Raw genomic sequence first — 27373 nt, forward strand, 5'->3', positions numbered from 1 at the left:
AACCTCCTCTGCCTCTCCAGGTCTTCCTTTCCCTCCTCCTCCTCCCCCACCACCCCAGGCCTTTCCCACATCTTCCCCCTCCCTGTCCTTTCAGGTTCCCCACAACCTCTATGAAAGCAGCAGACTTGGGTTGTCTATAATTTAAAATACATTTATTTAGTGTTTCCATTTGTTTCTGGTTTTGTTACACAAAGCTGTTAAATAAATACATTCTCTGCAGTCACTCAGGTTCACACCTACTCGCCACACAGATGAGGTAGAGAAATCACAGGCCGCACAAGACTCCACACAAAGACAGCGCTGCCTTGTGTGTCCACTGCCCTGCCAGACGGGCCAGCAGCGAGCCTCAGAGCCAGCATCCCCTGGGTGGCCGGCTGGAGCAGGGCAGCCGCTCACTCTACTGCCCATAGAAGAGAAGAAGATCAAAGAGGTCCTGGCCTGTGGGAGTTGCTTCATCCAGAAAGACATTCTAGGATATATTTATACAGAAACAAACCAGCCGGCAGACATTTTCATTCTGCCTTGTTTTAAAAAATACTTTTCTGAATATTGAGGACATAGAGCTAAATGTGGTATTCGATAAAAATATTCTTCCTCTGAACTGGTAGGCTCCCTTCCCCAGATCTGACAGAGATGAAGCTCCAGTCTGTGGTGACAGTGTGACTGGGTACAGACATGTGAGAAGTGTGGGGTGCACTCCCCACCCACCAGCCACTGTGCACTGCCACCTCACACTCTCATCCTGGGAACGTGGCATTCATTGGTGGGCTATCATGAACCACAGGAGAATAAACTTTGCTATTTACACATCCAAGAGGGACCAGAGGCCCTCCTCCACATAAATAGGTTTCCTTTTAAGACAGTCTTACCACCACCCCAGGCTTGGGCATTCGGGACTCCTGGAGCTCCAAGGGAGCCACTCCTTCCTCAGTAGTTCCTCCCTCCATGCCTGCCACCTGCCCACACTCTAGCCCACACAGCCACGGGATTCCCACGCAAACCTAAGGCTGTGCTTTCTGGGAGCCAAAGAGTCACCATACTGCAGAGGGGCATAGGATGCTGACCATGACAGCTCAGAGTCCATACACTCACACACTCACACAACCCATGCACACACACTCAACACCAGCTCAGTGTAGCCACCTTTCCCCTGTAAAGACATCAGCAAGACCTGGTGACAGCAAGTGTGTCTGGCCCCCATCCCCCCCTTGGTGACACAGAGCAAGCATGGCTTCCTAAGATGGACATTCAAGAAGCTAGTCCTGCCTCTGTCACCGTGCCCATGCCTCCAGCACCCCACAATCCATATCCAGCAACCTGGTCACTACACCTGCAGGGTACAGAGCACGGACCACACCAAGGCCTCTGACCCCCAGGTAGGGTAGAATGAGAGGTGGGTTCCCAGAAGTCCTGGGGGCCATGGCTAGGCTTCATTGCTTCATTTCTTTCCATCCATAACCTTGACTTAGTGGTTTCAAACTAGAGCAAGCAGGGAAAGAGATAGAGGAACAGGAAGGTGGGGCCTCCCAGATTGGCTTGGCTGGGCCTGGGGCAGTCAGAGGAAAAAAAAAAAAAAGCCACAGATCAGGAGGCAAGGGGATACAGAAAATAATAATTACTATATTAGTTAAATAATAATAATTTAAAAGTCACTGATACTCCGAGGAAGTGCTCAGGGTCAGAGGGCCAGAGGCTGGGCCCTGGAGACGGAGTGGCTGCTCTCTCCTAGTGGTTTGGCTCTCTGAAGACAGTGCTGGCATCAGGCTGCTGGGCCAGAAGGGCAGCCATGTGATTACGAAGGTGCACCTGTCCTCCAAGCCTCCGAGGAAGCCAAGAGGCAGGGAGGACCAGTCAACACACTGGTCCCTGACGAGGGCTACACTCTAGGGACTGATGTGTCAGGGACGGAGGCAACTGAGAAAGCATTACTGCAACGCTCTCGGGTCGGGGGAGGAAGCTCGGGCCCAGGGCATAAGCAGAAGGGTTGAGGAGGCCAGACAGGGGCCAGCCCCGCCCTCTGGGCCTTTGAGAAGGGAGACAGCCAACCAGCTGTCCACATACCAGGGCCCCAGTGTGCTGGGGCACCTCTCCTTCCTTGCAGACCTTTTGTGTTGTTTGTGACACCTGCGCCCCCCACACAGCAGGACGGGCTGGACCTGCAGGGCTCACTCTATGCAGGTGAAGACCCCTTGCACGATGTGCGACGCCTGCACCCCGGCAGAGCCCAGGGGTCAGCTCCCGCGGGTGTAGCATTCTTCCGGTACTGTGTGCAAAGCCCACACCCTTCGCGGCAGGGCCACGGGGCCTCGGGTCAGCCCTTGCAGGTGTAGACCTCCTCTCGCTGTGTACACTGCCTGCACTCCACGTAACAGCACCAGCGTACCTGGCATTGGCAGGGCCTGGTCACCACCCGGCTCTGTGTGTTGTGGCCACGGCCACAACAGATACTCTCACAGTTCTTCTCACGGTGGCACCTGCGGCCTGCAGTGCCGGGGGAAAAGCGGCCAGCTAGGCAGAAGCTGGGAGAGTCATCCAGGTGCACCAGCTCCGGTGTTCGGGGCAGTGGGTCACCACCTCCTGACCCAGAGGCCCGGCCCCTCGGTGGGGAGATGGCACCAGCCTCGCCGGTGGCTTCATTGGTCGTGCTGCCCACCTTGAGCGCGGTCTCATATTTGTGTTTCAGGTGCTTGCCCACCTCGTGGAAGGGTGCTAGCTGCCGCCAACAGGTCCGCACCGTGCAGGAGCCAGACACGCCATGGCATTTGCAGGTGGTCTCAACTCCGGCCTTTATCACCTGCAGCCGGGAGAGGGAGCATGAGGAGCATGCCAGGAAGGCCCAGAAACATCAGAGGCTGGCACCTCAGCCCACCCTTCTTGCCCACGGTGCAGCCCTCACAGAGACCAAGACCAGAGCCTGGCCAGCAGGGGTCAGCACTGTGCAGCACACAGGAAGCCCAGCAACCAGGATCATAGTCTGGCTCTTCCCCCTCCTAGTCAGGACTGCCAGGGGACAGAGGCCCTAAGGCCAGCACCTTGACTTCCAGGACAGACCGCTGCACCTCTGTGACACTGGCTGAGCCCACACCCGCTTTGAGACACTTCCTGCCTAACCTTATAACCATCCCTGCCATCAACAGTTACAGCCTTGCCAGGGTCTCTCCTGCTGATCTCAGCACACTGCTCATTGGGCGGATGAAGACAAGGATCCCCTGGTGCTCTCTGCCCAGGCTGACCACACCCCTCCTGAGTACCGAGCTCCATGTGGACGTAGCAAACTCAAGCCCTACCCACTTAAGGGTCGGCCTGTGAGGGAGTGGCTGCAGATGCAGAGAACGGTGGGAAGTAAGCTTCAGTAAAGGTAACTTCTTAAGCAAATGCTGTGCCAAGGAGAGCTGCACCCCTCGCCCCATGGCCACAGGTCGGAGCAGGCATGGCCGAGCACCAGAATTCCAAGTCTGGTAAGCCTCCAGGGAACACTGGCCAGGCCTTTCTCTTCTCGTGACTTAGGGTTCTGCCTGAGGGACCTTCCGCCTGACCTCTCGTGCCTCGGGTCCCTCCAAATGCTGTTTCAAATCTTAGAGGGTTGTGGGACGGAAGAATGTCAGGGAGGGGGGAACCTCTTCCCAGGTGGGCCCTAAGCCACTGCTGAGCTCCCAAGCTGGCCCCCAGGAGTGTCCATTGGAGAGGGATTAAGAAGTGTAGCTACTTCCTCACTCTCCTGCCAAGCAACCAGAGTCCCACTTAACCACGCTTTCCTGAGAAACCAGGACAGATTTAATTAAAGCGCGGCTGCCTGGGAGCAGTAAGCTGATGGAGCACGTTCACACATTCTGACTTTTCATTAATAGCTCAAAAGGGTAAGGTGGGGAGGGAGGGTCCAGCAGGAAAGAAAAGAACAGCCTGGCCTTGAAGATTGAATCTGCCCTCCCGGGCGTCCCTCCCCACTAGCCTAGGCCTGGGAAGGCCCTGGTTGGAAAGAAGGCAGACCAATCCTTTAATAAGTGGGGGATTCAGAACTCCGATTACTCAATAACAAGGAGCGCAGGGCAGGACGGGCTCTAATTACCTTGCTGTCCTCCCCAGACTGGAGATGCAGAGCCTGGCAAGGGGAGGAGGCAAGGCCCCCAGCTCCTGAGGGAGGTATGGACCCTGCTTTCCCAAGCCCCAGGCTAGAGTTTGGAATTTGGGTCATTCAAAGATGAGGTGGGGGCAGGGGGGGGATGTGCACAGGGTTCTATCTTGATCCCATTCGGCAACAGGTAAGCCAGGAGCTTCAGAATTGTAAGTGACATCCAAGACATTCAAGAGGTCAGGCAACTCCAGAGCTTGGCCATGCCTGCAGCCCACAGCTCCCCAAAGGCCTACTAGAGAGCTAATACATGCCCTTTTTGTTTGTTTGTAGAGTTGAGTCTCTGTCTTCCAGAACAGTCTTAGCCACAGACAACATTGGGCAGCCTGGGCAAACTGGTCCTGGACCTTGTGCTCTTCCTTGGAACCTCCCATCTACTCTACTGTGGCTGCTCCCTACTTCTGTGGTGACTCCGCAGGTCACTTTGGCACGTAGGATACAACCGCCAGCCTCTGGGGTGACTGTCCGGAGAGACTATCCCCAGGTCCTTGACTTGCCAGGAACAGGTGCAGAAAGGAAGAAGACCCTTCCCTAGACTACCATGAGGCACCTCCATGACTAGGGACCCCATCTGTCTCATATCTAAGCAGGATTCCAGGTCCTGGCTGGAACTGCATGGCTAGAACAGGCAGCTCCTGACTCCTTCCAGCCCCTTTTCTTCTTGGGTCACACACACACACACACACACACACACACACACACACACACACGACCCTCCTCCAATTGTTCACTCTTCCTCCATCCACTCCATGCCCGGCCCCAGTCTCCTTGTACCCAGCCTCTCCCACCTGCCCTGTATAGGTCGACTTAGTGCCCAGCCCTAAAATACTCACTGAGGCCCAGCTCCTCTCAGACACACAACCTCCCCCATCCCGCCCTGTGCCCCAGCCAGCTTGCCTTCACACCCACGAGGTTGTTGTGGAAGTCCACTCGGGCTCGCAGATCCTTGCTCGAGCGCCGGCCCAGGAACTCCTTGACAAACTTGCTGCTGTACTTGAGATTGTCTCCGCAGCCACCCCACTGCCAGGCCTCGCGGTTTTCCAGGTCAGGCGCCTCATCACAGGTACAGCGCTCCATGCGCCCTGCACTGCACGCCTTGGCTAGTGCGTGTGTCAGGCCCGCAGAAGAGATGGCGTAGAGGAAGGCGGTCTCCTTGAAGCCTGGGGACGGCAGCAGAGTTAGCGAGGCCCGGTGGACAGTCAGGCACTCTAACTTCACAAGCCACCTACCAATTTCACATGTGTGCTAGCTAGGTAGGGGGTGGGGTACCAGGCCTTTGAGGGCCTTTGGCAGGCACCTGGAGAGAGATGCCAAGGTTTCAGTAGTGTAGGACAGGTTGGGGAGTGCTTAAGGCTTCAGAGACTACTGTGGTACCTCTAGCCTGGTAGTCACAGATCTCATCCAGGTTCCCAATGTCTTGGCCTGTCCCTGGGGTCCTTGATGAATCCAGCCTTAGACCTCAGGTCCTCTACTAACTTGTGTATTATCTATCATCGATCTATCTATCATCTATCTATCTATCTATCTATCTATCTATCTATCTATCTATCTATCATCTGTCTTCATCATCATCTACCTATCAATTATTTATCTGTATACTTCTTATTATCGATCCACGTCTATCTATCATCTATTTATTATCAGTCATCTATCATCTATCTATGCACCTATATTGGCAAGTACTCTACCACTGAATTAACCACTATTCCCTCAGGTCCTCAGTTTTTAAGGTTATGAAGAGACTCCCATGAGCTCCTGTGCCCAGTGGAAGGAGGGGCAAGGAGGATTTGGCCTGGGCCTGAGGGTTTCAAAGTTGATGGTGTGCTGCCACCTGCGCACACATGCGCACATGACGGGGAGAGCCTGGAGGGTACGGCTGGCACACATGCGCACATGACGGGGAGAGCCTGGAGGGTACGGCTGGCACACATGCGCACATGACGGGGAGAGCCTGGAGGGTACGGCTGGCACACATGCGCACATGACGGGGAGAGCCTGGAGGGCACGGCTGGCACACATGCGCACATGACGGGGAGAGCCTGGAGGGCACGGCTGGCACACATGCGCACATGACGGGGAGAGCCTGGAGGGCACGGCTGGCACACATGCGCACATGACGGGGAGAGCCTGGAGGGCACGGCTGGCACACATGCGCACATGACGGGGAGAGCCTGGAGGGCACGGCTGGCACACATGCGCACATGACGGGGAGCGCCTGGAGGGCACGGCTGCCTGCGGGGAAGCAAGCGGGAGCCCACCTCGCTTGAGCAGGCTGGCTCGGTAGCGGCCCTCCAGGGTGCAGTTCCAGCGCTCAAAGCGGAACTGGTACTGGCACTCCAGCGCACTCATGCTCACAGCCTCCACCAGTGTCTCGGCCACACCCGGGTCCCTGCGGCACATGCGTCGCTGCTTGCGCTCCAGCTTCAGCCTGTCACAGGCCTTGTAGTGTGCTTGGGCTGCCGCCTCGGTCTCCAGGGTCAGAGGGAGGATCGTCAGGGGTTCACTGCCGGTTAGCCTGAGGACAGAGAGGAGAGAGTGAGCCCCTGTCCTAGGGTGGGGAGAACCGTCTGCACTGAAGTGTCTGAGAGTCTCCCTGGGGACAGAGGAACCAGCGCACTAAGCCACGTTAGAGGACAGGAATGGGAAGACCCCAGAAAGAATCAGGCAGTACATAAAGACCTTCCCCGAACCTATCTGCTCTCACACTTATCAGCACTGCCCTGTTCCCTACAGAATACAGAGGGACCCCCATGTAGCCCAAGGCCCTCCCAGCTGCCCAGGCCTGGCCTCTAACAGCTATGTAGCTGTCCCGCCTGTCCCAGTGGATACCAGCACTGGTGGATAAACACCGTCCCCCAGTCACACTCTCAAGAGCACAGCGCTGTAGGAATACAGCGGGGAATGTAGGACGGCAGTGGGCAAAGGGCCAGAGCCAGGACCCAGGCGATGTCCATACTGTCCTCCTCCCCAGCTTGGAGACCCATCCCTGTGCTAGTACCAGCCAGGAGTGTCCTGGGCTCGCTTCTTCTCCCTGACCCCCTGAAGCCTGTCTGGATGCCATGTGGTCTGGCTGTGATAGTCTCTCAGCCTCAGGACTGTGGGCACACTGGCCCCTGGAGAAGCAAGCCCTGTTCACCACATTCCCATTCACGGGCCAGGATAGCGTCTACCCTACTGGGTAGGGTCTACTCTAGGAGTAGAGAGGAGGGCAGGGCCTGGGGGTACATAAGAGGGGGCAGAGCCTGGGGGGTACATAAGGGAGGGGCAGGGCCTTAGAGAAAAAGAAGTTGTCATCTCCAGAGGTTGGAGAGAGACCTCCTGGGTTAGGAGGAAGCTAAGAGGCAAGAAGGCCCAGTCACAGAAGCCTTGAATCATCAAGGGCTAGATGCTGAACACAAAACCTTTGGGGTCCTCCAAAGGAGCTGGGCAGAGCATCTCTCAGGGAGCTTTATGATAAAATGCAAGCCTTCCCACCAACTCTGCTTACACAGACAGCTCCAAGCCTCAGTATCTCAGACATCAGAAGCCTCAGGTGCTTCCACCAAAAAAAACAGGGTCAGGGGAAGAGCCAGTGATGCCCAACACTGCCAAAACCAAGAAAGCTGAGTGGTGACCTCTGACCTCGGACGGGAATGCCATCACTATGCTCAGAACAGAGCACAGAAAGACCTCAGCCGCCAATCTTTACATCACCAGGGTACTCCATCCAAGACAACAATGTCAAGGCCCTGAGGAGGGGACTGGGGACCACATGTGACATGCAACTGGAGATCTGGACAGGTAGAGGGGATCAAGGAATGAGCAGGAAAAAGGTAGAAACGGAAATGTTGAAAGAGACTGTGCAGCATCCCCTGATGCCTGGACATGTCCAGACAACACCAGTTCATGCTCTGCCTGAGGGGACGGAAGGCAGCGTGCCCCTGAATTCTTGGGCAAACATGTATCACCATGTAAACAGGGACTTGAAGAGATCAGGGTCCCTGTCTGGGCCAGCCTGTCCCTCTACTGTCCTCTGGGGCTGACTTTGTCTCAGAACCCTTTTTTTTTTTTACTCTGGATGGACTCAGTGCAGTTATCTGGAAGGCATGTCATCAGAATGACAACATTCAGGGTCACAGAAACAGGACTAGGATTTGGGGGTTTGAGTGCCTGAATGAGTGGACTTCGAAGTGGGTGGGGACCACCTAGTCAGGGCAAGATTCCCAGGAGACCAGCATCAAGTGTAAAAATAGTCCATGGGCCAGGCGGTGGTGGCGCACGCCTTTAATCCCAGCACTTGGGAGGCAGAGCCAGGCGGATCTCTGTGAGTTCGAGGCCAGCCTGGACTACCAAGTGAGTTCCAGGAAAGGCGCAAAGCTACACAGAGAAACCCTGTGTCGAAAAACCAAAAAAAAAAAAAAAAAAAAAAAAAAAAATAGTCCATGGAAGTGCTGGAAGAAAAGGTGAAGGGTCCTAAGATGACGCTAGGAAGAAGTGTGTCCTTCCTCGTGACTGAGTGCGGGTGTTAGGGGTGAATGTATCTGAATAGCTAAAAGACTACAAGCCTTTGGGGCATTGCAGAGGGCACAGAAATAAGGCAGTAGACCATCTTGGAAGCTGTTTGCAACTTATTTCCCACAATAAACCCAACAGTATGAGTGTGTGTGTGTGTGTGTGTGTGTGTGTGTGTGTGTGTGTGTGTGTGTGACTGTGGACATATATACCTTTCTATAAATGAATGGCCACAAGAAGTAGATGGGAGTAAGAGGTCCTAGTGTAGTGGTGTCTGAGAGTGATGCCTAATGCTGTGCTTCCTACCTCAAAGGTCTTCCCTGGGCTCATGCTTTGCTCTCCAGCGGCGGCATTATTTTGGGAGCCTTCTCCAGGAAGTGTGGCATGGCTGGTAGAGGTAGGCCATAGGGGTGGGCCTTAGATGGCTCTGCTCAGCCCTTGGTTCTCGTCACATCCTTGGCTTCCTGGCCCAGAGTGAGGCAAACAGCCTCTGCCACACACTCCACCATGCCTCACCCACCATGACAGACTGAAACCCTCTGAAATCCTGAGCCTGAACACAGCCCCCATTAAGTTGTTTGTGTTGGGTATTTTAGTTATTGGGATGTAAAAGTCACTAATATAATAGATGACAGTAATGTGCTATGTGTTCCAAACAGCTGGAAAGATTCTGAAAGTTGAAGAACTGAAGTATTTTAGAAGACCGTGTTTACTCTAACTTCAAAACCAAAAAAACCTGCACGTATGAAAACATCGCTGATTCCCCCTTAGTATGCACAATTTTTTTCTTTATGTATCAGTTAAAAAATGAAGAAAATAACCAGGGAGTGTGGCGCATGCCTTTAATCCCAGCACATAGGAGGCAAAGACAGGCGGATCTCTGTAAGTTCAAGGCTAGCCTGGTCTATAGAGTGAGTTCCAGGGCAGCCAGGACTACATAGAGAAACACTGTCAAAAAAAACCCCAAAAAACAAACAAACAAAAAACAATTCCCAAGAGAGGACTAGTGCAAGGGTCAACGAGATGGCTCAGCAGGTTAAGGGGCTTGCAGCCAAGACTGCCAATCTAAGTCTGATAGCCAGAACCCACATGGAAGGAGAGAACCAATTCCTGAAAGCTGTCATGTGACAACATCCACATGCATTCTGTGACACACATGCATACACCCCATCCCCAACCCCCAACACAAGACACTTTTTAAAAAAGAAAATACAGCTGTTTTTAGAACTCAGGTGCTCATCTTCACTGAAAACACACACACACATACACACACACACACACACATACACACACACACAGAACTCAGGTGCTCATCTTCACTGAAAACACACACACACATACACACACACACATACACACACACACACAGAACTCAGGTGCTCATCTTCACTGAAAACACACACATACACACACACACATACACACACACACACACACAGAACTCAGGTGCTCATCTTCACTGAAAACACACACATACACATACACACACACACACACACACACACACACACACACACACACACACACACACGTGATGGCACAGGCATGTCATCCCAGTCACCCAGGAAGGAGGGTTATGAGTTCAATGCCATCCTGGGCCAAAAAGCGAGACCTAGTCAGAAAAACAGAAAGAGGGAAGGAGAAAATGAGAGAAGAAGAGGTGAGGAGAGTTTTGAGCCACAGAAGGTCTGAGCTGGCTAGTTTTAGGTGAGCCTGACACAAGCTAGGGTCACTGGAGAGGAGGGACCTCAACTGAGAAAAGGCCTCCATAAGATCCCTATAGGCAAAACCGTAGGGTGTTTTCTTAATTAGTTATTGATGTGGGAGGGCCCAACCCATGGTGGTGCCCCCGCTGGGCCGCTAGTCCTGGGATCTATAACAGAGCAGGCTGAGCAGGCCATGAGGAGCAAGCCGGTAAGCAGCACCCCTCCACGGCCTCTGCATCAGCTCCTGCCTCCAGGTTCCTGCCCTGACTTCCTGATGAACAGTGATGAGGAAGTGTGATCCCAATAAGCCCTCTTCTTCCCAAGTTGCTTTGGTCATGGTGTTCCATCCCAGCAACAGTAGCCGTGACCACGACAATGTTCCCATTTACAAAAGTTTGACTTTACAGTGGCACAAAGGTGACAGGAATCCGGGAGAGATGGTACCGTGGACTTGCGGTCTGCTCTTTCCTGTGTTGGTATTATGCAGCACAAAGCTCCTTGCAGCCGGTCCCAGGGTCCTAAGAGGAACACGGCCACTCAGAAGTGACACAGGTGGTCAGCTTACGAGGAAACAGGCTTGGTGTTGACTCTACCCCACTCTACGCCAGGCTCCGTGTTCTGAGTGTGTGCACTGGCCTGGCCTGAGCTGGGATGCTGGATGGAGGGGGCATACTCCATGCATTTTTGGCTTTTAATATGCCGTAGGTTTCTCAGGACATAACCTATCGTAAGTCAAGGCGCATTGTGCCACATGGCCCTCCCTCGTGGTAGAATGCAGTGCTGGCGAGTGTTCAAGAAAGAAGTAGAGAAGGGCTGGATCTGCCTGATCTACTGTGCCCTGGAGTGAGCAGCAGCCCTGTGCCAACACAGAGCCCACCCAACACCCCACAGATGGCATGCCCAGAAGCTTGCAGACAGACTTGGAGACAGAGGAAAACACTCAGGACAGGCCACCTGGGGGGGGGGGAGCACATTCTTTTCTGCACAGCTATGTGCATCCCTGGGCACAGATGGCTTCTTCACAAACACGTGGCAAGTGCCTGCCTATATGACTCTCTACCCAGAGGTTGTGGCCCTGCAGCCCAGACAGCATCCCCTGTATCCTGTCCTGGCATGGCACAGGCCCTGCCCACTGGACCAGCTGCCTGCCACACACGGAGCACCTGCTGCCAGGCTCAAGGCAGCTGCCGCCCAGCCCTGGTGGTGTCTGGCCTAACATGGCAGACAGAGCCAGCTGCACAGTTCAGTACAGCCACCCAGCTGGGCACACACATCTTTCCAGGCAGGGGTGTGGGTTTCTCTTGAGGCTAGGGGCCTCATGCACTCTACATGGTCTTCTGGGCAACCAAAGTCCGTAACTCAATCACATACCATATCTATTTCTCTGATTCTGTATCTATCTACACATAGGCCCCTCATCTTCACACACACACACACACACACACACACACACACACACTCTACAGTGGATTAAACAGGGGGTCAAGGATGCAGTTCCATTGGCAGGGTACCTGTCTGGCATGCTCAAAACCCTGGGTTCTATAAACCGGGCATAATTGCACACACCTGTAATTCCAGCATGAGGGCAGTAGAGGCAGGAGGATCAGAACTCAAGATCACCCTTGGCTACATAGTGAGACTGAGGCCAGTCTGAGTGACATGAGACCCTGTCTCAGAAGAGATGGTTCAAGGGTTTAGAGCACTTGCTCTTGCAGGGGACTGGGATTCAATCCCAGAATATATATGGTGACTTACAATCTTCCATAAATCCTGGGACTCTGACACCCTCTTCTGACCTCCATGGGCATTAGACGTGTGTGTGGTACACATACCCTCATCAGACAAAACACTCTTACATATAAGATAAAATAAATAAATGAAGAAGATGACCAAAAGTGGATTACAATGACCTAAACCTTAGTCTAAACTAACTACTAAAAATACAGGGGAAAGGACTGATCTTGGTAGTTTTGTTTGTTGTTTTCACATGACCCTAAAAGCACACTGAATGGAAGTAAAAACAGAGAACAGGACTGTACAGAGGTAAATGCTTCTCTAGGGCAGGGAAGCAATCAACAGAGAAAGAGACCCTTGCAGAGGAGGAGGAGGAAGCACTCTGAGAAGGGGCTAGTGTCCAATTCAGTAGCAAGAAATAACCCCTTGAAAACCAGCCAAGGTGGGCTCAGTGATTAAGAGCGCTCTGCTCGTCCAGAGGACCCAGGTTCAATTCCCAGCACCCACATGGCAGCTCACAGCACTCTATAACTCATCTCAAGGGATCCAATGATCTCTTTTGGCCTCTGTGGGCACTGCACGCACATGGTCCCCAAACATACTTGCAGGCAAAACAACATTTGTTAAAAAACCCAAAAAACAAAATGAATAAACAAATGAAACACAACAGCAACTAACCAAGGAGATGACTCCAAATCACTAGGGAAATGCCAATCAAAAACTCAATAAGGTGTCACCTCACCACAGCATGTGGAGCTCTGATCACCACTGGAAGGGATGGAAATTAACACAGCTATTGTGGAAGAAAGTCGGGGGGATCCCAAAGACAAAAACAAAACTAGAACTATCAGAGATCCACCGTCTTAATACTTTTCTATTGCTATGGTAAAACACCATGACCAAGGCAATTTATAGATGAGTGTATTGAAGGCTCACAGTTCCAGAGGGTGACTCCATGATCATTAATGGCAGGGAGCACGGTGGCAGGCAGGCAGGCATGGTGTTGGAGCAGTAGCTGAGAGCTTATATCCTGAGACACAACCATGAGTTAGAGAGCTAACTGGAAATGGCATGGGGTTTTGAAACCGCAAAGCCCACCCCCAGTAACACACCTACACTTCCAACAAGACCACACCTCCTAATTCTTCCCAAACAGGTCCACTTGGGGACTGACTATTCAGACAAATGAGCCTAAGGGGCCATTCTTATTCAAAGCACCACTCTGGCGACCATACTCCTGGGCATGTATCTAAAGGAAATGAAGTCACTTTGTCAGAGACGCCTGCATCTCTGTGTCTACTGCACAGTCACAAGAACAGACAAAGGGAAGCATCCTTGGCGTCCATCAACTTATATATAGATAACGACATCACAGCACACCCACATCACGGAGGAGTTCACATCATTTATGGTTATTCATGAGGAGCTAGAGATCATTATGTTAGGTGAGTTAGTCAAGCACAGAAAGACAAGTTCACTCATAAGAGCAAGGTGAGAAAGTTCAACTCAGAAGTAGTGGATGGTTGTCACCAGGTGTTCTGGGGAGGAAGTTGGTAAAAAGATACAAAAGACACAAAATCTCAATGAAACAGTCTGCGCATAGCCAGTGAGGTCAACACAGGACAGAGAGCGGGACAGCGCCCACCCTCAGAGAGTGTGTGGGAATACAGGCTCTTGAACACATTGAGTTCACTTCCTTTGAAACATCCAGAAGGGGATGGCCGGTTCTACTTTTAGCTTCCTCAGGAACGGCCTATTTTATGTTCCCACTAATTGTGCAAGAATCCCTTTTCCACCCCAATGCCATTTTTTTTTCTTTGCTTCCATATAGCAGTGAGAGCCCTCAGCACAGTGTCGTGGCATCCGCTGACTGTATCCCACACTCAGCGTCCCTGGCCCACATTACTGTGGCCTTTGGCTAGCAAAGAGCTGACCTGGGGCCCTGCAGCAGGTATGAAAACACACAGCCACGCCTCCTAATAGCTGACAGAAATACAGTCAAATCAACGTCACAACTTTGTCATCCAGATGCAGCCAGCCTAGCACAAGGATGCCCCCCAAAGACAATAGAGGACAGAGAGGCAAGAGTTGAGACAGGTGCCCACATATGTGCCAGACTTTGGACTACGACATGCGGGAAACCAGGGGCAGCTAGCATCTTCTCAGTGTATACGGGGTGAGTCAGGCATTCCGTGTCACTCTGGCACATCAAAGGCCAACTCCTGATACCACACCATTCATGATGAGAGCCAGACACACTGAGCAGGGTAGAACAGCTCTCTGGGTCTCCGTTCAGACTCTCAGTGGAAGCCACCCATAGTCAAATGCTGCTTGCATCTCTGGGGGAGTGAGCATCCGCCTGCAGAGGGGAGACACAGAAACCCACAGCTCTGGCAGAACCTCTATTCTGGAGCAAAGTCCTGAGAACTCGCCTTGGTCGGGGTGGCTCTGCCTTCTGCGTGGCTGGGCTCTGACTGGGGGTCTCACCTGTGTGCCCTTTGCTCTTCCCAGTGAGTCTCAGTTTGGAGTGAACCTTCTGCTGATCTTCCCTGGAAGAGCTACCATCCGAGGGAAGCATTTAAGATCGTCCTGAACCATGCCCTGGGGACAGTTCTCACGCCACTCTGCCACCTCCTGTCACTGTGACACTCTGACTGGGATGTCAATCACCTACTGTTAAGTTCACACATTTAAAGACTGTCGATGTATTACTCAGAGACATACAGAACAATCATCAGCATCAAATTCAGGACTTCCTCCATAGCTGGGTGTGGGGTGCACACCAGGGTTTGGGAGCCAGAGGTAGGCAGATCTCTGAGTTCAAGATCAACCTGATCTATACAGATCTAGTGCTGGGACAGACAGGATTACACAGTGAAATCCCGTCTCAAAACAGACACAGACAGACAGACAGACAGAAACAGAAACACTTATCTAGGGGCTGGAGAGATGGCTCAGTTGTTAAAAGCATTTATTGTTCTTACACATAACCCAGGTTCAGTTCCCAGCACCTGTATGGCAGCTCACAACTGTCTGTAACTCCAGTTTTGGGACACCCTCTTCTGGCCTCCATGGGCACTTTTATGTATGTGGTACACATATATGCATGCAGGCAAAACAGTAATTCACATAAAATGAAAATAAATTAAAAATTTTAATTTCTCCGGGCAGTGGTGGTACACGCCTTTAATCTCAGCACTCGGGAGGCAGAGCCAGGCGGATCTCTGTGAGTTCGAGGCCAGCCTGGGCTACAGAATGAGTTCCAGGAAAGGCTCAAAGCTACACAGAGAAACCCTGCTTGAAAAACCAAAAAAAAAAAAAAAAAAAAAAAATTAATTTCTTTGTGTGTGTGTGGAGGCGGTGGTGATGTCTGTGTACCACAGTGCATATGTAGAGGTCAGAGGACAGCATGCAGAAGTGGATTTTTTCCTTTCCACTACGCAGGGGATCTTGGGCTTCAAACCCAGTCCACTAGGCTTGGCAGCAAGCACCCTTACCTGATGAGCCATCTTAACAGCCCTCCTCCTTACATTTTGAGACAGAGCCTCTCACTGAATCTAGAGCTTGCCAATGAGGACGCTGCCTAGCCAGCAAGCCCTAGGGACCTCCCAGTCTCTGTGTCCCCAACCCTGGGGTTACAGGCATACATCACACCTTCACACCTTCACACCTGTATTTTTCCATGGGTCCCAGGGGGTCCAGGCTCCTATGACTGCATAGTAAGCCCTTTACCAGCTGAGCCACTCTGCGCATTTCCTATGAATGGAGCCAGGCGACAGCTGTCCTTTGTGACTGTTTATTTCCCTAGGTCACACGCTCCTGGCTCATCCACGTAAAGAATATGAAGAGCCCTTTCCTTTAGCTGGAAACATTCCCCGGTGCGGAAGGACATTTTGCTTGTTTACTCATTGATGGATGGGTACTTGGATTGTTTCTGCCTTTCAGAGATCATGTGGACCTGTTTTGTTTCTTGTGGGCGTGCCCCTGGGATGGGAATTGCTGGGTCAAGGACCTTCCAGGAACTGTCAGCGTGTTCTCCAAAGCAGCTGCCCCACCTTACATCATCAGGCAGGGTTTCTGAGTTTTCCTGGCCGCCCATGAAGGAGCAGTGCACCGACTAGGTATAAGACATTGCTGCTGTCGCCTGTCTCCCCATGACCGCCTTTGCATTGGCTTAAAAGGCTTTCATTCCTTCTGAGGGGATTCTGCTCAGTGCTTCCAAGCCTCACTCCACCTCAAACTTAGGCACAGAAGGCATCAACCACCATCATCCCAGTCACCGCTAACCTGCAGCTTCATCCCCAGCCCCAGGCGGCCGCACAGAGCCTGAGTCACAGCCTTAAAGCATCATACAGGGTCTGAGTCAGAAGCATACATAGATCAACACAGAATCCAACTCACAACCTGAGTTCATCCTACAGAGCCCAAGTCATAACTTCAGAAAACTATACAGAGCCTGAGTCGCCGTCTCGGGTTTTCATATAGAATCTGATCTCCAACTTCATCAACAGGCTGAGCTGACATCAGAACCCAGTCCTCACTGTCTCTCTGCATTCCCCCACTGTCTGTGGCTGACTTGGTATGTTTTCTCTCATGCTCTCAACTCCCACATCCACATGTTTTGATGGGTGTCTCACCAGGAGCCTTCATCATACCGCACTGGATCACTGGCTCTTTGCTCAGCCTTGCCCTGAAGTGTTGACACTATAAGGGCAAAGGTCTTGGCTTGCTGGTTTTTTGTTATTGTTGTTGTTTTATTTTGTTTTGTTTTCTTGTTGTTTTTGTTTTTTTCATCCAGTCTGTGGACCATACCTGCCCATTTTAAACCTTCTCTTTATTTCATTTTAGGGATCCTCCCCCCAATTTCCCCTCTACTCATTTACAGTTTAGTAGTTAATAACACCCCTTCCCATTGTCTCCGTTCTCCTTGACAGGAGGCTGTCACTCACCGAAGTCCAGTGCAGGTGAAGGTCACCTGTTCACATTCTTGCCCCCAATGACATGCTCCCATGTACTTTAGGTCCAGCTCAGGGCCAAGGAAGCATCATGTCACAGTTAGCATCGTCTCACCTGTCACTCCACAGAGGCCATTCTCTCTGTACTTCTAGGGATGGGGCAGGCAAGCTGCCAGAGTGAGTGTCAGCCCCTTGGCTCCCATGAACATCATGTCATCTGTGTCTTGTTCCCTCTGGCTCCTCTTGCAACTGTCTTCAGTATTCACAGATGTACCATAATTGAATAAATTCCTGTGAAATCCACTCTTATCCTCTGTCTGGGCTTTACCCATCCACTGTTTCTTGACTCTTCTGTATAGCTCTATTTTGGAAAGTCCTTGCCCTTTCAGAACATCAGCCCTGGCTGCTCCTCCCCTGCTCTGGACCTTCCCAGTGGGGAGGCAGCGCCCCTGTCCCACATCTGTCTGCCTCTCCACCAGCTCTGGGTAATTTCTTCTGACCGGCTCCCAATGTGCTAATTCCCTTCAGCTGTTTTGAATCTGCTTCTCAACCCATCTGTCACTGGCACTTTTCCCCCCTGGTTGTTTGGTGTTTCCAAACTGCTGGGTCAGTTTTTTTGTGGGTTCTCTCTGTACAGAGATTCCTAGCCTATCTGCTTTCATCGGAACTCCCCCACCCTCTACTTAAAGCGCAGCGAGCGTGAGTGTGCCGCCCTAGAGCCTGCTGGGGCTGGGGCTGCTTTGCCATGCACGCCTGCTCACCCCGGACTGTGTGCTGGTTGCTGTCTTTGACATGCACAAGTTGAAATAAAGTATAAAACATGGAGATGGGGGTGCATGGTGACCCCACTAGATAGACATCGACCCAGAGCCTTGAGAAGGAGTCATCTGGAATCTTTGCAGGTAGCATGAAGGTCAAAGTCTTGAAGTCCAGGCCCCTGAAACCAGCAGAGGGTGTCCTTGTAAGAAAAAAATGAGGAAGCGTTGGAGACTCAGTGGGTCAAAGGCTGACTGAACAAGCGTGAGGACCTATGTTCAGAACTCCAGCACCCATGTAAAGGCCTGGCATGGTGGTGTGCATCTTCAATGCCAGTGCTGAGCAGGTGTGGCCAAGATAGGTGGATCCCTAGTCCTGACAGCCAATCTAGCTTAACCGGTGAGTTTCAGGCTCAACAAGAGCCCATCTCAAAACATAATGTGAAGGAGGACTCTGCTGTGGACATCTGGCCTCTACACGCACATTCACATGTGTATATGCACTTATGTGTGCACACATGCAAAGACACACCATGAGAAAGAAAGCAGTGAGGCTTCCAGGAGTTGGAGGAGACAGGAGGGATTTGCACAGGAGCCTTCAGAAAGAGCTAATACTTGAATTCAGACTTCTAGTCTCCAGAATTGACAGAGAACAAGTTCTTGCTCCATTAACACACCACACTGGTGTGTAGTCACTTGTACAGACTGGGATCCAACAACAGCCCCCCACCTAGCCCACAGAAAATGTTCCCATGTCAAGTAGTCAGGCTGCTGTGGACACGATAGTCCCAAACTCAGAATAAGTTAAGTCCAAGGAAGGCTGGACCCTGGACTGTGCGGGAGACTCAGGCCATCATCAGGTGTCCTACAAGCTTTGGGGCCCTGATGGTTGTTGGAAAGTCTCCACTGAGTGTTCCTTGCTATAGCAGGCACTGGCCTCTGCTGTGCTTTCTCCTGGGAGAGGCTCCAAGCCAACATTGTTATCTCTATGGGTCTATATCTATGGGCTTCACTTTATCGGCCTTTGACAGTTTCAACATTGACTATCCTCATACACATACACACCCATATACACGGGTAACCCCTACAGAAACATGCACACAGGTGCATTCACATACATGCCAAGACACATACAACACAAACACATTTACACAGACACACACACACACACACACACACACACACACACACACACACTCGCAAACTTTCACACATGCCCACAGATGTGCATGTATGCACGTGAGCACACACACACACACACACACACACACACACACACACACACACACACACAGAGCTTCAACTGTTTTCGGCACGACGACATGGGTCATCGTTACTGCAACTAAGGTCCTTACACCACAGGTGTTCTCGTTTTGATGGATTGATTGGTGGCTGTTTTCGCCACCCACACAAGCAGGACTCTAAAGGGCAGAGGCTAACATAACGTGGCCAAGAATGCACTGTCTAGAAGGAGAAGCCAGATAAGACCAGAAACCAATAGCAGCCCCAAACCAGCCCACAAGCAAGCCTGACTTAAGATTGCTTCCTTGACAAGAAGTCCAACATAGTCTCCAGGGGATGCCCACACACCCCCAGTAACCCAAGCCATCCCAAGCTGGCTCTCACACCTTCTCCAGCATTCAAGCAGCAACCACTCCAGAAGATGTAAGACCAGCTGGAAAGAAGGAAGAAATCTGTGGCACACGGAATCACATGTGACAGAAATGCCGTTCCAACCCTCAAAATCCCATGGAGTAGAACTGACTTGAGACTGCTGACCCCCTAAGATGCTGAGAGATGGTCCACCGAGAACCCCAGCCCCTCACTGATCTGCAGAAACTTAGCAGAGACCCTTTTATCCCTTTAGAGAGATCAGAGCTGATGACTGCTCCTGAGTCCTGGACAGGCCTCAGGCTGTGACTGCTAAAGGACCCAGGCGCCTCCCTGGTATACTAGCTAGGTGATCAAGAGCTGAGGATAGCTCAAGATGGAAGTGTACCCCAATCCTGCAGCCCACATTGTCCCCCACACAGGGCAGGCAGATGGGCAGCGCTTATGACAGCAAGCCCCCAGAGTTGCTCCCACAATCCTCCATCCCACCAGTAAGTTAGGCCACCCCCCGGCCACCCTGCCAGGGAACCAGCTCTCCCCTGGGCCAAGGTGGAGGGAGCCAAGGGTGCAGTTCCAGAAGCCACAGAGCCCAGCCGAGGAAACCTCAGCTCCGCCAGACAGCATTTAATTTCTGTGTGAAACAAAATCAAAACAAATTCCAGCACTGAGAGACGGAACTGAGATTAACCCTCCGCCCTCCCGCAGTCCAGCTTCCAACCAGAGTACCTCCGTGTCCCTGGGGGTGGCAATGAGCCCAGGACAAGGCCAGGGATGTTTTCCACAGAGACACTGGTCAAAGGCTGCAAATGGGCAGCCATCCAGTCTCTCTCACACTGCCCACTGCCCCGAGGAGCCAAGCTCCTGGGGACTGTGGGGTAGACAAGCACCATCCAGCTACCACCCCAGGATCCAAGGTGCTGTCCAGCAGACCCCATCCATCACAGGCAAGCATGCTGTGGTGCCACTGTGCTGCACTGGACCCCTGGGAAGAAGATGGGAGCAGAACTTCCCAGAACAGCCACCTCTGTGTCCAGCAACAGTCTTCACAAAAGGCCAGCCATAGGTCTTTGACACTAGAAGCAGGCAGATCTGGAGGACCCTCAGCAGCCTCCAGCACGACCCTGCACAGCAGTCCTCCCTAGAGGACTATACCCCTAGCTACCCAGCCTTCTGACGAGGGGGCTCCCATCTCCATATCCCCATCTGCCAAGATGCAGATGGCCCCAGTGTCCTCAGGCTCCGGGAGCTCCTCGCAAGCATCTTGTCCTGGGCCAGACCTCCAGCCCACTTCCCCTAGCTGCTCCGACCTCAGGTATTGAGATGAAAAACAAACGCAGCTTGCGGCTTGCCTTTTCCATCGCCTCGTCCGGCTGCCTGACCCAAGGTACTTAGGCTGCCAGCTGGGCAGCTGGGTTTCCTCCTGTGGGTAGGGGCATAGGGCCAGCAGGGACCTTGCCAGAGGGGCCAGGCCTGTGGGTCACAGGGGCAGGGCAGTCTGGAGCCACCCAGATCGGCAAGTATGGTGAGCCCGTCCCCAGGCACCTGCCATGGGGGCAGTCAGCCATAGGTGGACTTTCTGATTTACCCAGCTGGGCTCACACTGCATGGCTGTCTATGAGTGTTCATCCTCATGCATGGGCGCCTTCCTCATAATGATCTCAGACATGCCAGAAGGTAGGACGGCATGCCAGCTAGGGAGTCATGAGCTTGGAGCAGGCACCCACACCTCTTCTTCTAAGTGTGTCTAGTAGGTGAAGTTAGGACTCCAGACAAGGCAGTAGACCAGGCTAGACAATGAGATCAATAAGGAATGCAGACACCGCCCCCCAGGGGAACAGAGGGTCCTCCAATGGCTGGTAGCAGCCTTGAACTACTAGGGGACACCGTGCACAGCTAAGAAGAGACTCATAGAAGACCCTCCTGTATGCCTCAGAATTGAATTAGGGAAAGATTGACACATCTGGGCTGTTATGGAGGCAGTCAGCCAGGCAGATGCCGATTTCCCCCCCACTTCCCAGCAAGAACACCCCCACTTATGCAGCCAGGGGGCCTGGCTCCATCCACAGGCACCTAAGGCTCGTACCAGAAGCTTCCCAGACTACACAGACAACTGTGCCTTGTCCAGAGCCTGCTGCAGCCAGCCGGGCACCATCAGGGCACCCGCCACACGGCACAATACACAAAGGCAGGCAGCGGGTGCCCGGCAGGCTGGACTGGAGGGCAAGTGCAGGAAGCCTGTCAACAGGTGTCGTCTTTCCAGCAAGGAGCCAGGCAGGCCTGGCTGCCCCCCTCCACCTACCCCTTATCAGCTCATCACCCTCCAGGGTTCAGGGCCTCCCTAGGAGGAATCTATCCTTGTACATTCCTTCCTAGGGTACAAATTACCTGCACACCTGACCGATGATGGCCAAACTTGGGAGTTGGCAGAGAGGCAGAGGCACAGGTAGAAGGTGCCTGGGGCCTTAGGCCACCTAGATGCTGCCTGGCACTTACCAGGTCCTGCCCAGGACAGGCACCCCGAGCCACAAGGGCAGGAGGCAGAGCGTATGGTGAGGACAGGAGCAAGATTAGGCCAGCTGTCTCCCTGTCCAGACGGCTGTCGGCTGTGAGGAGGACATCTGCTCACACAGCTGAGGGGCCAGGTGGCCCGGGGCTGGCCTCACCTTAAATCCCACCACACTGCTGCTAAACACTACTTCCCATTCCCTCAAGGCACAGGAGGGACACTGTGCACCCTAGTCTGGGGGTCTGGGCTTGACCAGTGTGCGTGTAGGGGTCCAGGGAAAAGTCCCCCCCAATTCCAGGAACTTGCAGATGGAGACTGAAGGGCAGCTGGAGTGGAGGATCTGAAGGGTCAGGGGTTGCTAATGCTGAGTAAAGGCAAGCAGCTCCTACCTGGGCTAATGCCACACCTGCCACATAGCCTAGCTGGGAAGTCAGGCAACTCCAACTTCAGCTGGTCACTTGGGGGGTGGGGGTTGTTCGGGGCGCTGCAAAGGAATGCTGGCTCCACCTCCATCTCAGCTGGCCCCAGGGAGCTCTCCACCCCTCACCCACCTCTTGGTTTCTCCTAATCCTCTGCCAAAAGGTCTCACAGCCCCTTGGCGGAGGCCTCCAAGGCCAGCCTGTCTGCTCCCACTGCGGCTCTGCAAAGCCCCATTGCCTGGGTGCCATACTTTGCTGACCTTCCAAAGGCCTGCGAACATCCTGGGGGGTTCTGAGCCCAGCAGCTCTGTGGATACACCTGACCCCAACTGCAACCGCCACTCCTGACCTAGGCCTGACCTTCCAATCTGTCCCTAAGCCTCCACGGATTCCCCAGCTCATGACTACTCAGCTCCCGGCTGGGCTCAGACCCCTGACTTCTTTGCAGTCTCTCTTTGTGCCCCAACACATACAGTGAAGGCTCCATATAGCTTGAAGAGTCTGTGCTCTCAGACCCAGCATCCTGCCTGGAACCCTTCCCAGCCTTCTCTGACTCGAGGAGCTACCAGGGCGCCCCTTGTTCAAACAGCCATCAGACTTGGGCAAATGGCCACAGGGTATTCCCATCCAGGCTCCAGAGTAAGAATGAAGGATGGGACAGTCTCCTCCCTTTTGACCTGAGGGGATCCTCCTCTAGTTTCCTGAATACCCAGAATTCTCATAAATAAAGGATGTCCCCTCCACTCTTACAGTCAGGCTGGGGCAGGCACAAGAAAGGCAGCTAAGGATTGCCACCACCTCTGGGTATGTTCTCCAGTCAAGAAATAAAACTTCTCTCTCTAGGAGAGATCCAGAATATGCAAAGAGCTCTCACACACAACAACAAACCAAATAACCCAACTTGTAAAAGGGCAAAAGAACTGAACAGACGGTTCTCCAAAGGAGGTGTGCAAAATGGTCAAGAAACCTGCAAAAGCCATGGCCTGGAATCCCTTTCATCTCACTCAGCACTCCAGAGACGTGGTCAGGCAGATCTCTCTGCGTTGAAAGCCAGCCTGGTTTACATTAGTGAGTTCTAGGACAGCCAGGGCTACATAACGAAGAGACCCTGTCTCAAAGGGAAAAAAAAAATCACAACAAAAACCCAACCAACCTAACAAGAAGCCTACGAAAGGCAACCAATGTCATCAGCCTCCAAACCCACAAGGAGACATGCTTCACACCCACTAGCATGGCTAGAATTAAAAAACAACAATGAAAAAAGCAGAATGCGTTTGGTGATGACATGGAGAAATTGGACCCCTGTACTTTTATGGGAGGGATATAAAATATTGTAACTACTTGGGAAAACATTTTGGCAGTTCCTCAAGAAGTGTAAAGTAGAATTGCCTGAGGGCCTGGCAGTCCCACTTCTAGATAGACACTCCCCAAGAACCGAAAACACAGATATGGGGGCGGGGACTGACATTCACAACAGCATTACTAGAAATAACCAGCCATCAACTGACAAACAGGGTTTTTTTTGTTTTAAAACTGTTGTATAATCAATTCGGTCATAAAACGGAGTGAAACATTGATTCATGCTACAACACAGAGAAGACTCCAAAAACATGACACTGAATGAGAGAAGCCAGACACAAAGGGCCACAGAGCGGATGGTCCCACTTCGTCAAGGAGTCCAGAATAGGAAAATCCATAGAGACAGAAAGATTAGTGGTTGCCAGGGGCTGGAGGGAGGGGAGCGGGGAGTGACTGCTGAGTGGGTATGAGGTTTCTGGGGTGAGGAAAATGTTCTGGAATTAGACAGTGGTGATGGCTGACAGTTTTGTGAATATACCCCAAACCGCGGAGCTGGGGGGAAGTTTCTCGGGATGTGAGTTAGATTCAATAACAAAAAGAGGGCCTTGGTAGGTCCTCATACCACTCAGCCCCAAACAGCCCACAGTGGTCTCAAGTGAGGGTGCCTTTCAGATGGGGACACAGGAGGCATTCCCTGGGAGAAATTGGATGCATATGGCCAGAATCGAGAACTGAAAGCCAGTCGTAAGGTTTATAATGCACCTCCCTAGTTCTTTAAAAGACAACAGGGTGAAAGTCTCCGAGCTCCCAAAGGCCTCTGCTGGAGACCTAGTTCACTGCTGCAGTTCTTAATCCCCATCTCCACTTAGTCTGGGGCCTCCTTTCCAGATGCCCCTGCAACCTAGCAAGGAAACAGAGTCACAGGTCTGGGCCAGACTTCTGCGGCTCACACCAATCCTCTCACCTGTCAATGCCCAGAGAGGGGCAGTGGGTGAGGGAAGCAAAGCCCTCCCTCCACAGGGTCTGTGTCTGTGTCCCCAACCCACATGTGACCTCCGACTGGCCTCAGGAGCAGCAGGCAGCAGCTCTAGAAGACACTAATGGAATTGCCACCTGCTGATCTGCTGAACGGGACTGGGATGCGAAGCCGAGCCAAGGGAAGAAGAGAAGGGAGCCCCTTGCCCATGGCTGGTGGCCAGCCTGGAGGGGTCCAGCAGCAGGGTGGCCAGAGGCCTCTAGAAGGGAAGGGCAGCCAGAGCTGTAGGGTTGGGTTGCAGCTCAGGGAGGGGGTGGGGAGGGCTCCTGTAGCCACGTGACCCTCCCCCGGGCCAGCCTCTCCGCTCTGGGTTCCTGGGCTGTAACTGGAGCCGTGTCCCTGCCTGGGAGCCTCCGTGCCAGGCAGAGCTTTGGAGAGGGGGAAGGGAGAGGAGAGCCCCAGATTCCAACTCCTTCTCCCTACTCTCTACTCCCTCTCCAGTTGGGAAGCACACCACATTCTCACGGGCGCACCCTCAGGCTCCCCCTCCAGCTCCAGGCCTGCTAGGCCTTTCAGGGTTTCCAGACCCATCTCCTCCCTTGGTTGAGGCAGCGGTGGGACCTCTGGACACAGAACAGCCTAGGACACATCTTGTGCCCCCAATACACATACATCCAGCAACAACATACATCCAACAACAACATACCTACTCCTCAGAAATCAACTCGAGAGAGAGCCAAGTCAGCTAGCCTATTCTCCCAGTTTCCCCCTGGCTCTGGGTTCAACAGGTATCCACTTTGCCCATCTTTGGTCTATTAGAGTTCTTCCTCCAAACCAAGGAAGTGGGTCTCCGGGGCAGCTGCAGGAAGGGAGCATTCACAGGCAAGCTCAGCTTTCCTCGAGGGGCTCTTAAGGGCAGAGAGCTAGGAAGAAGTTGACCCAAGTCATAGCAATACTGACGTCTTCTGTACCTGCTTGGGAGCTCCCTGTCCTGTGCTTAAACCCTGCCTTAGAATCAAAGGGTGTCAACACCCCTACAGTAGCCAAGCTAGAGGACTTTTCCAAGATGCAAGGTACAGAGACAGCAAAGAGAGGGTGAGAAAGAGAGACGGATGAAGGACAGTGCAGCTAGTATCCTAACCCCATCATCTGTAAGTTCTGAATCCTGGGGCCACAAGGACAGCAGCAGAGATCCCAGAAGGAGCAAAGTGGCCGCCCATGCAAGCCCAGGGCGTGTCAGAAGCCCGACTGAGCCAGAAGAGAGGAAGGCACAGCTGGCTGATGGGCTGCTGTGACTCACCGCGGACCTGTGGCCAGACGGCCATCCTCAGCCCTCCCTCTTGCCCGCGGGTGAGGCTCAGGGCTGCACAGATGGCGTGCAGGGGCGTGCCAGGCCAAGGCCCAGGGGCTGGACCCACAGTGGAAGCCAGGGGAGCCAGGGTGGGGGAGACCCTGGGAACCGAGACATGGAACTGACCCTGGAAGACAACCCAGAAGAAATGGACAGATGAGGAGAAAGGAGGAGAAAGAAAAACACAAAGGGAAAATTTTCCCATGAAAATATTTTATTTTCTTTGAGAACAGGATACACCTGCAGGGCTCCTCGGCCCAGCCGCCTCTCCCTGCCCTGGCGGGTGCCAGATTCCTGGACCAACGGGGCCCTCTGCCGGCCACACCGCTCCGAGCGGACACCGCAGCCAGGGGCGAGGGAACAGGTGACCGGCGAAGGGCGGCGGCCCAAGAGCAGTCCAGGGCACCCAAGACCAGGACTGCGACCCGAAGGGCCAACCAGGGCTCCCAGGGGGTCAATGCGGGGGTAAGAAGTAGGGAGAGCGGGGAAAGCTGGGACGCTGCCTCTCATGGGGCCACCCAGGACCTCGGCGAACTCAATGTGCAGAGGGTGTCCCTCTAAAGATCGCTGGGTTCAGGCATCCCAGACCTGGGAAAGGGAGTAGAAAGGGAGGACGAAAGGAACTAAAGGCGAAGAAACGCGCCCAACAACGCGGCAAAACTGCTAGCGCAGAGACAAGCGAGTGCGGGCGGCGACCCCGCGGGACAGCGGCGGCGTTCACCCCCCGGGCCAGGTCTCCCAGACGTGTTCCCGAGGGCCGAGGTCGGGGCCGGGCTCGGGCGGGCGCCAGAAGAAAGTGCAAGAAAAATAAATTTCTCCAGCTTGGAGGGTTTTTTTCTCCCCTTTGGGGCTCAGTGCAAGGAACATCTGGATTTTGTACGTGTTTTTTTGTTGTTGTTAAATTAACTTTTCCAGGAGAGAAGGGGGGTAGTGGGCAGGGGCCAGGGAGGCTCCAGCCTTTTGGCAGGAACACAGCGGCCTAAGGCGGCGGCGGCGACTCGGGAGTCACCGTGGACCGCGGCCCCGCACAAGCCCGTCGGGGACACCGGCCCCTCTACCTCTAGGGCGCACGGCGGGCAACGACCTGCGGACCGAGAGGCGCGCTCGCTGCCAACTAACAACTCCAAGCCACCCGTGTACCCTGCCGAGCACCTGGCGGGTGCTGCCCCGGGCTCGATGCCCCCGTCCGGCCCCGCCGCCCTCGCCCGCCCTCGCGCGGCCGCCCGCCGCGGGCACCTACCCGAAGTAGGCGGCCGAAGGGCGCAGCGCGGCGAGCAGCAGCGTCAGCCCGAAGGCCGCGGCCAGCCAGCGCGCCAGAAGGGACCCATCCAGCATCTTGCCGCGCCGCGGCGGCTGACCATCGCGCTCCGAGCTCCGCGCAGGGCGCGCCGCGACCGCCGCCCTCTTATAGCGTCCGCAGCCGCGGCCGCGGGGCGGGGCG

General features: G+C 53.5%; 1 protein-coding gene across 1 annotated transcript; it reads right to left on the minus strand.

The window, feature by feature from the left end:
• Positions 1-136: 136 nt before the first annotated feature.
• Positions 137-27373, minus strand: Wnt9a (Wnt family member 9A). Its single transcript, XM_052758488.1, has 4 exons — positions 27173-27373; positions 6388-6644; positions 5027-5289; positions 137-2794 (listed from the first exon to the last, which is right to left on the minus strand). Exons 1-4 carry the CDS (start codon positions 27265-27267, stop codon positions 2312-2314), a joined length of 1098 nt encoding a protein of 365 aa, XP_052614448.1. The 5' UTR covers positions 27268-27373; the 3' UTR covers positions 137-2311.

Source organism: Peromyscus californicus, unplaced genomic scaffold (genome assembly GCF_007827085.1).
Source record: "Peromyscus californicus insignis strain IS unplaced genomic scaffold, ASM782708v3 Scaffold_3__1_contigs__length_106647218, whole genome shotgun sequence".
Classification (NCBI taxonomy): Eukaryota; Metazoa; Chordata; class Mammalia; order Rodentia; family Cricetidae; genus Peromyscus; species Peromyscus californicus.

Excerpts from the sequence above, each read along its gene's own strand:
- Wnt9a (XM_052758488.1), bottom strand. The coding sequence starts at position 27,267 with ATGCTGGATGGGTCCCTTCTGGCGCGCTGGCTGGCCGCGGCCTTCGGG. Across the intron at positions 6,645-27,172 it reads CCTTCGGCCGCCTACTTCGG|GCTAACCGGCAGTGAACCCC; the intron begins GTAGGTGCCCGC and ends CTCTGTCCTCAG. Across the intron at positions 5,290-6,387 it reads AGCCAGCCTGCTCAAGCGAG|GCTTCAAGGAGACCGCCTTC; the intron begins GTGGGCTCCCGC and ends TGCCGTCCCCAG.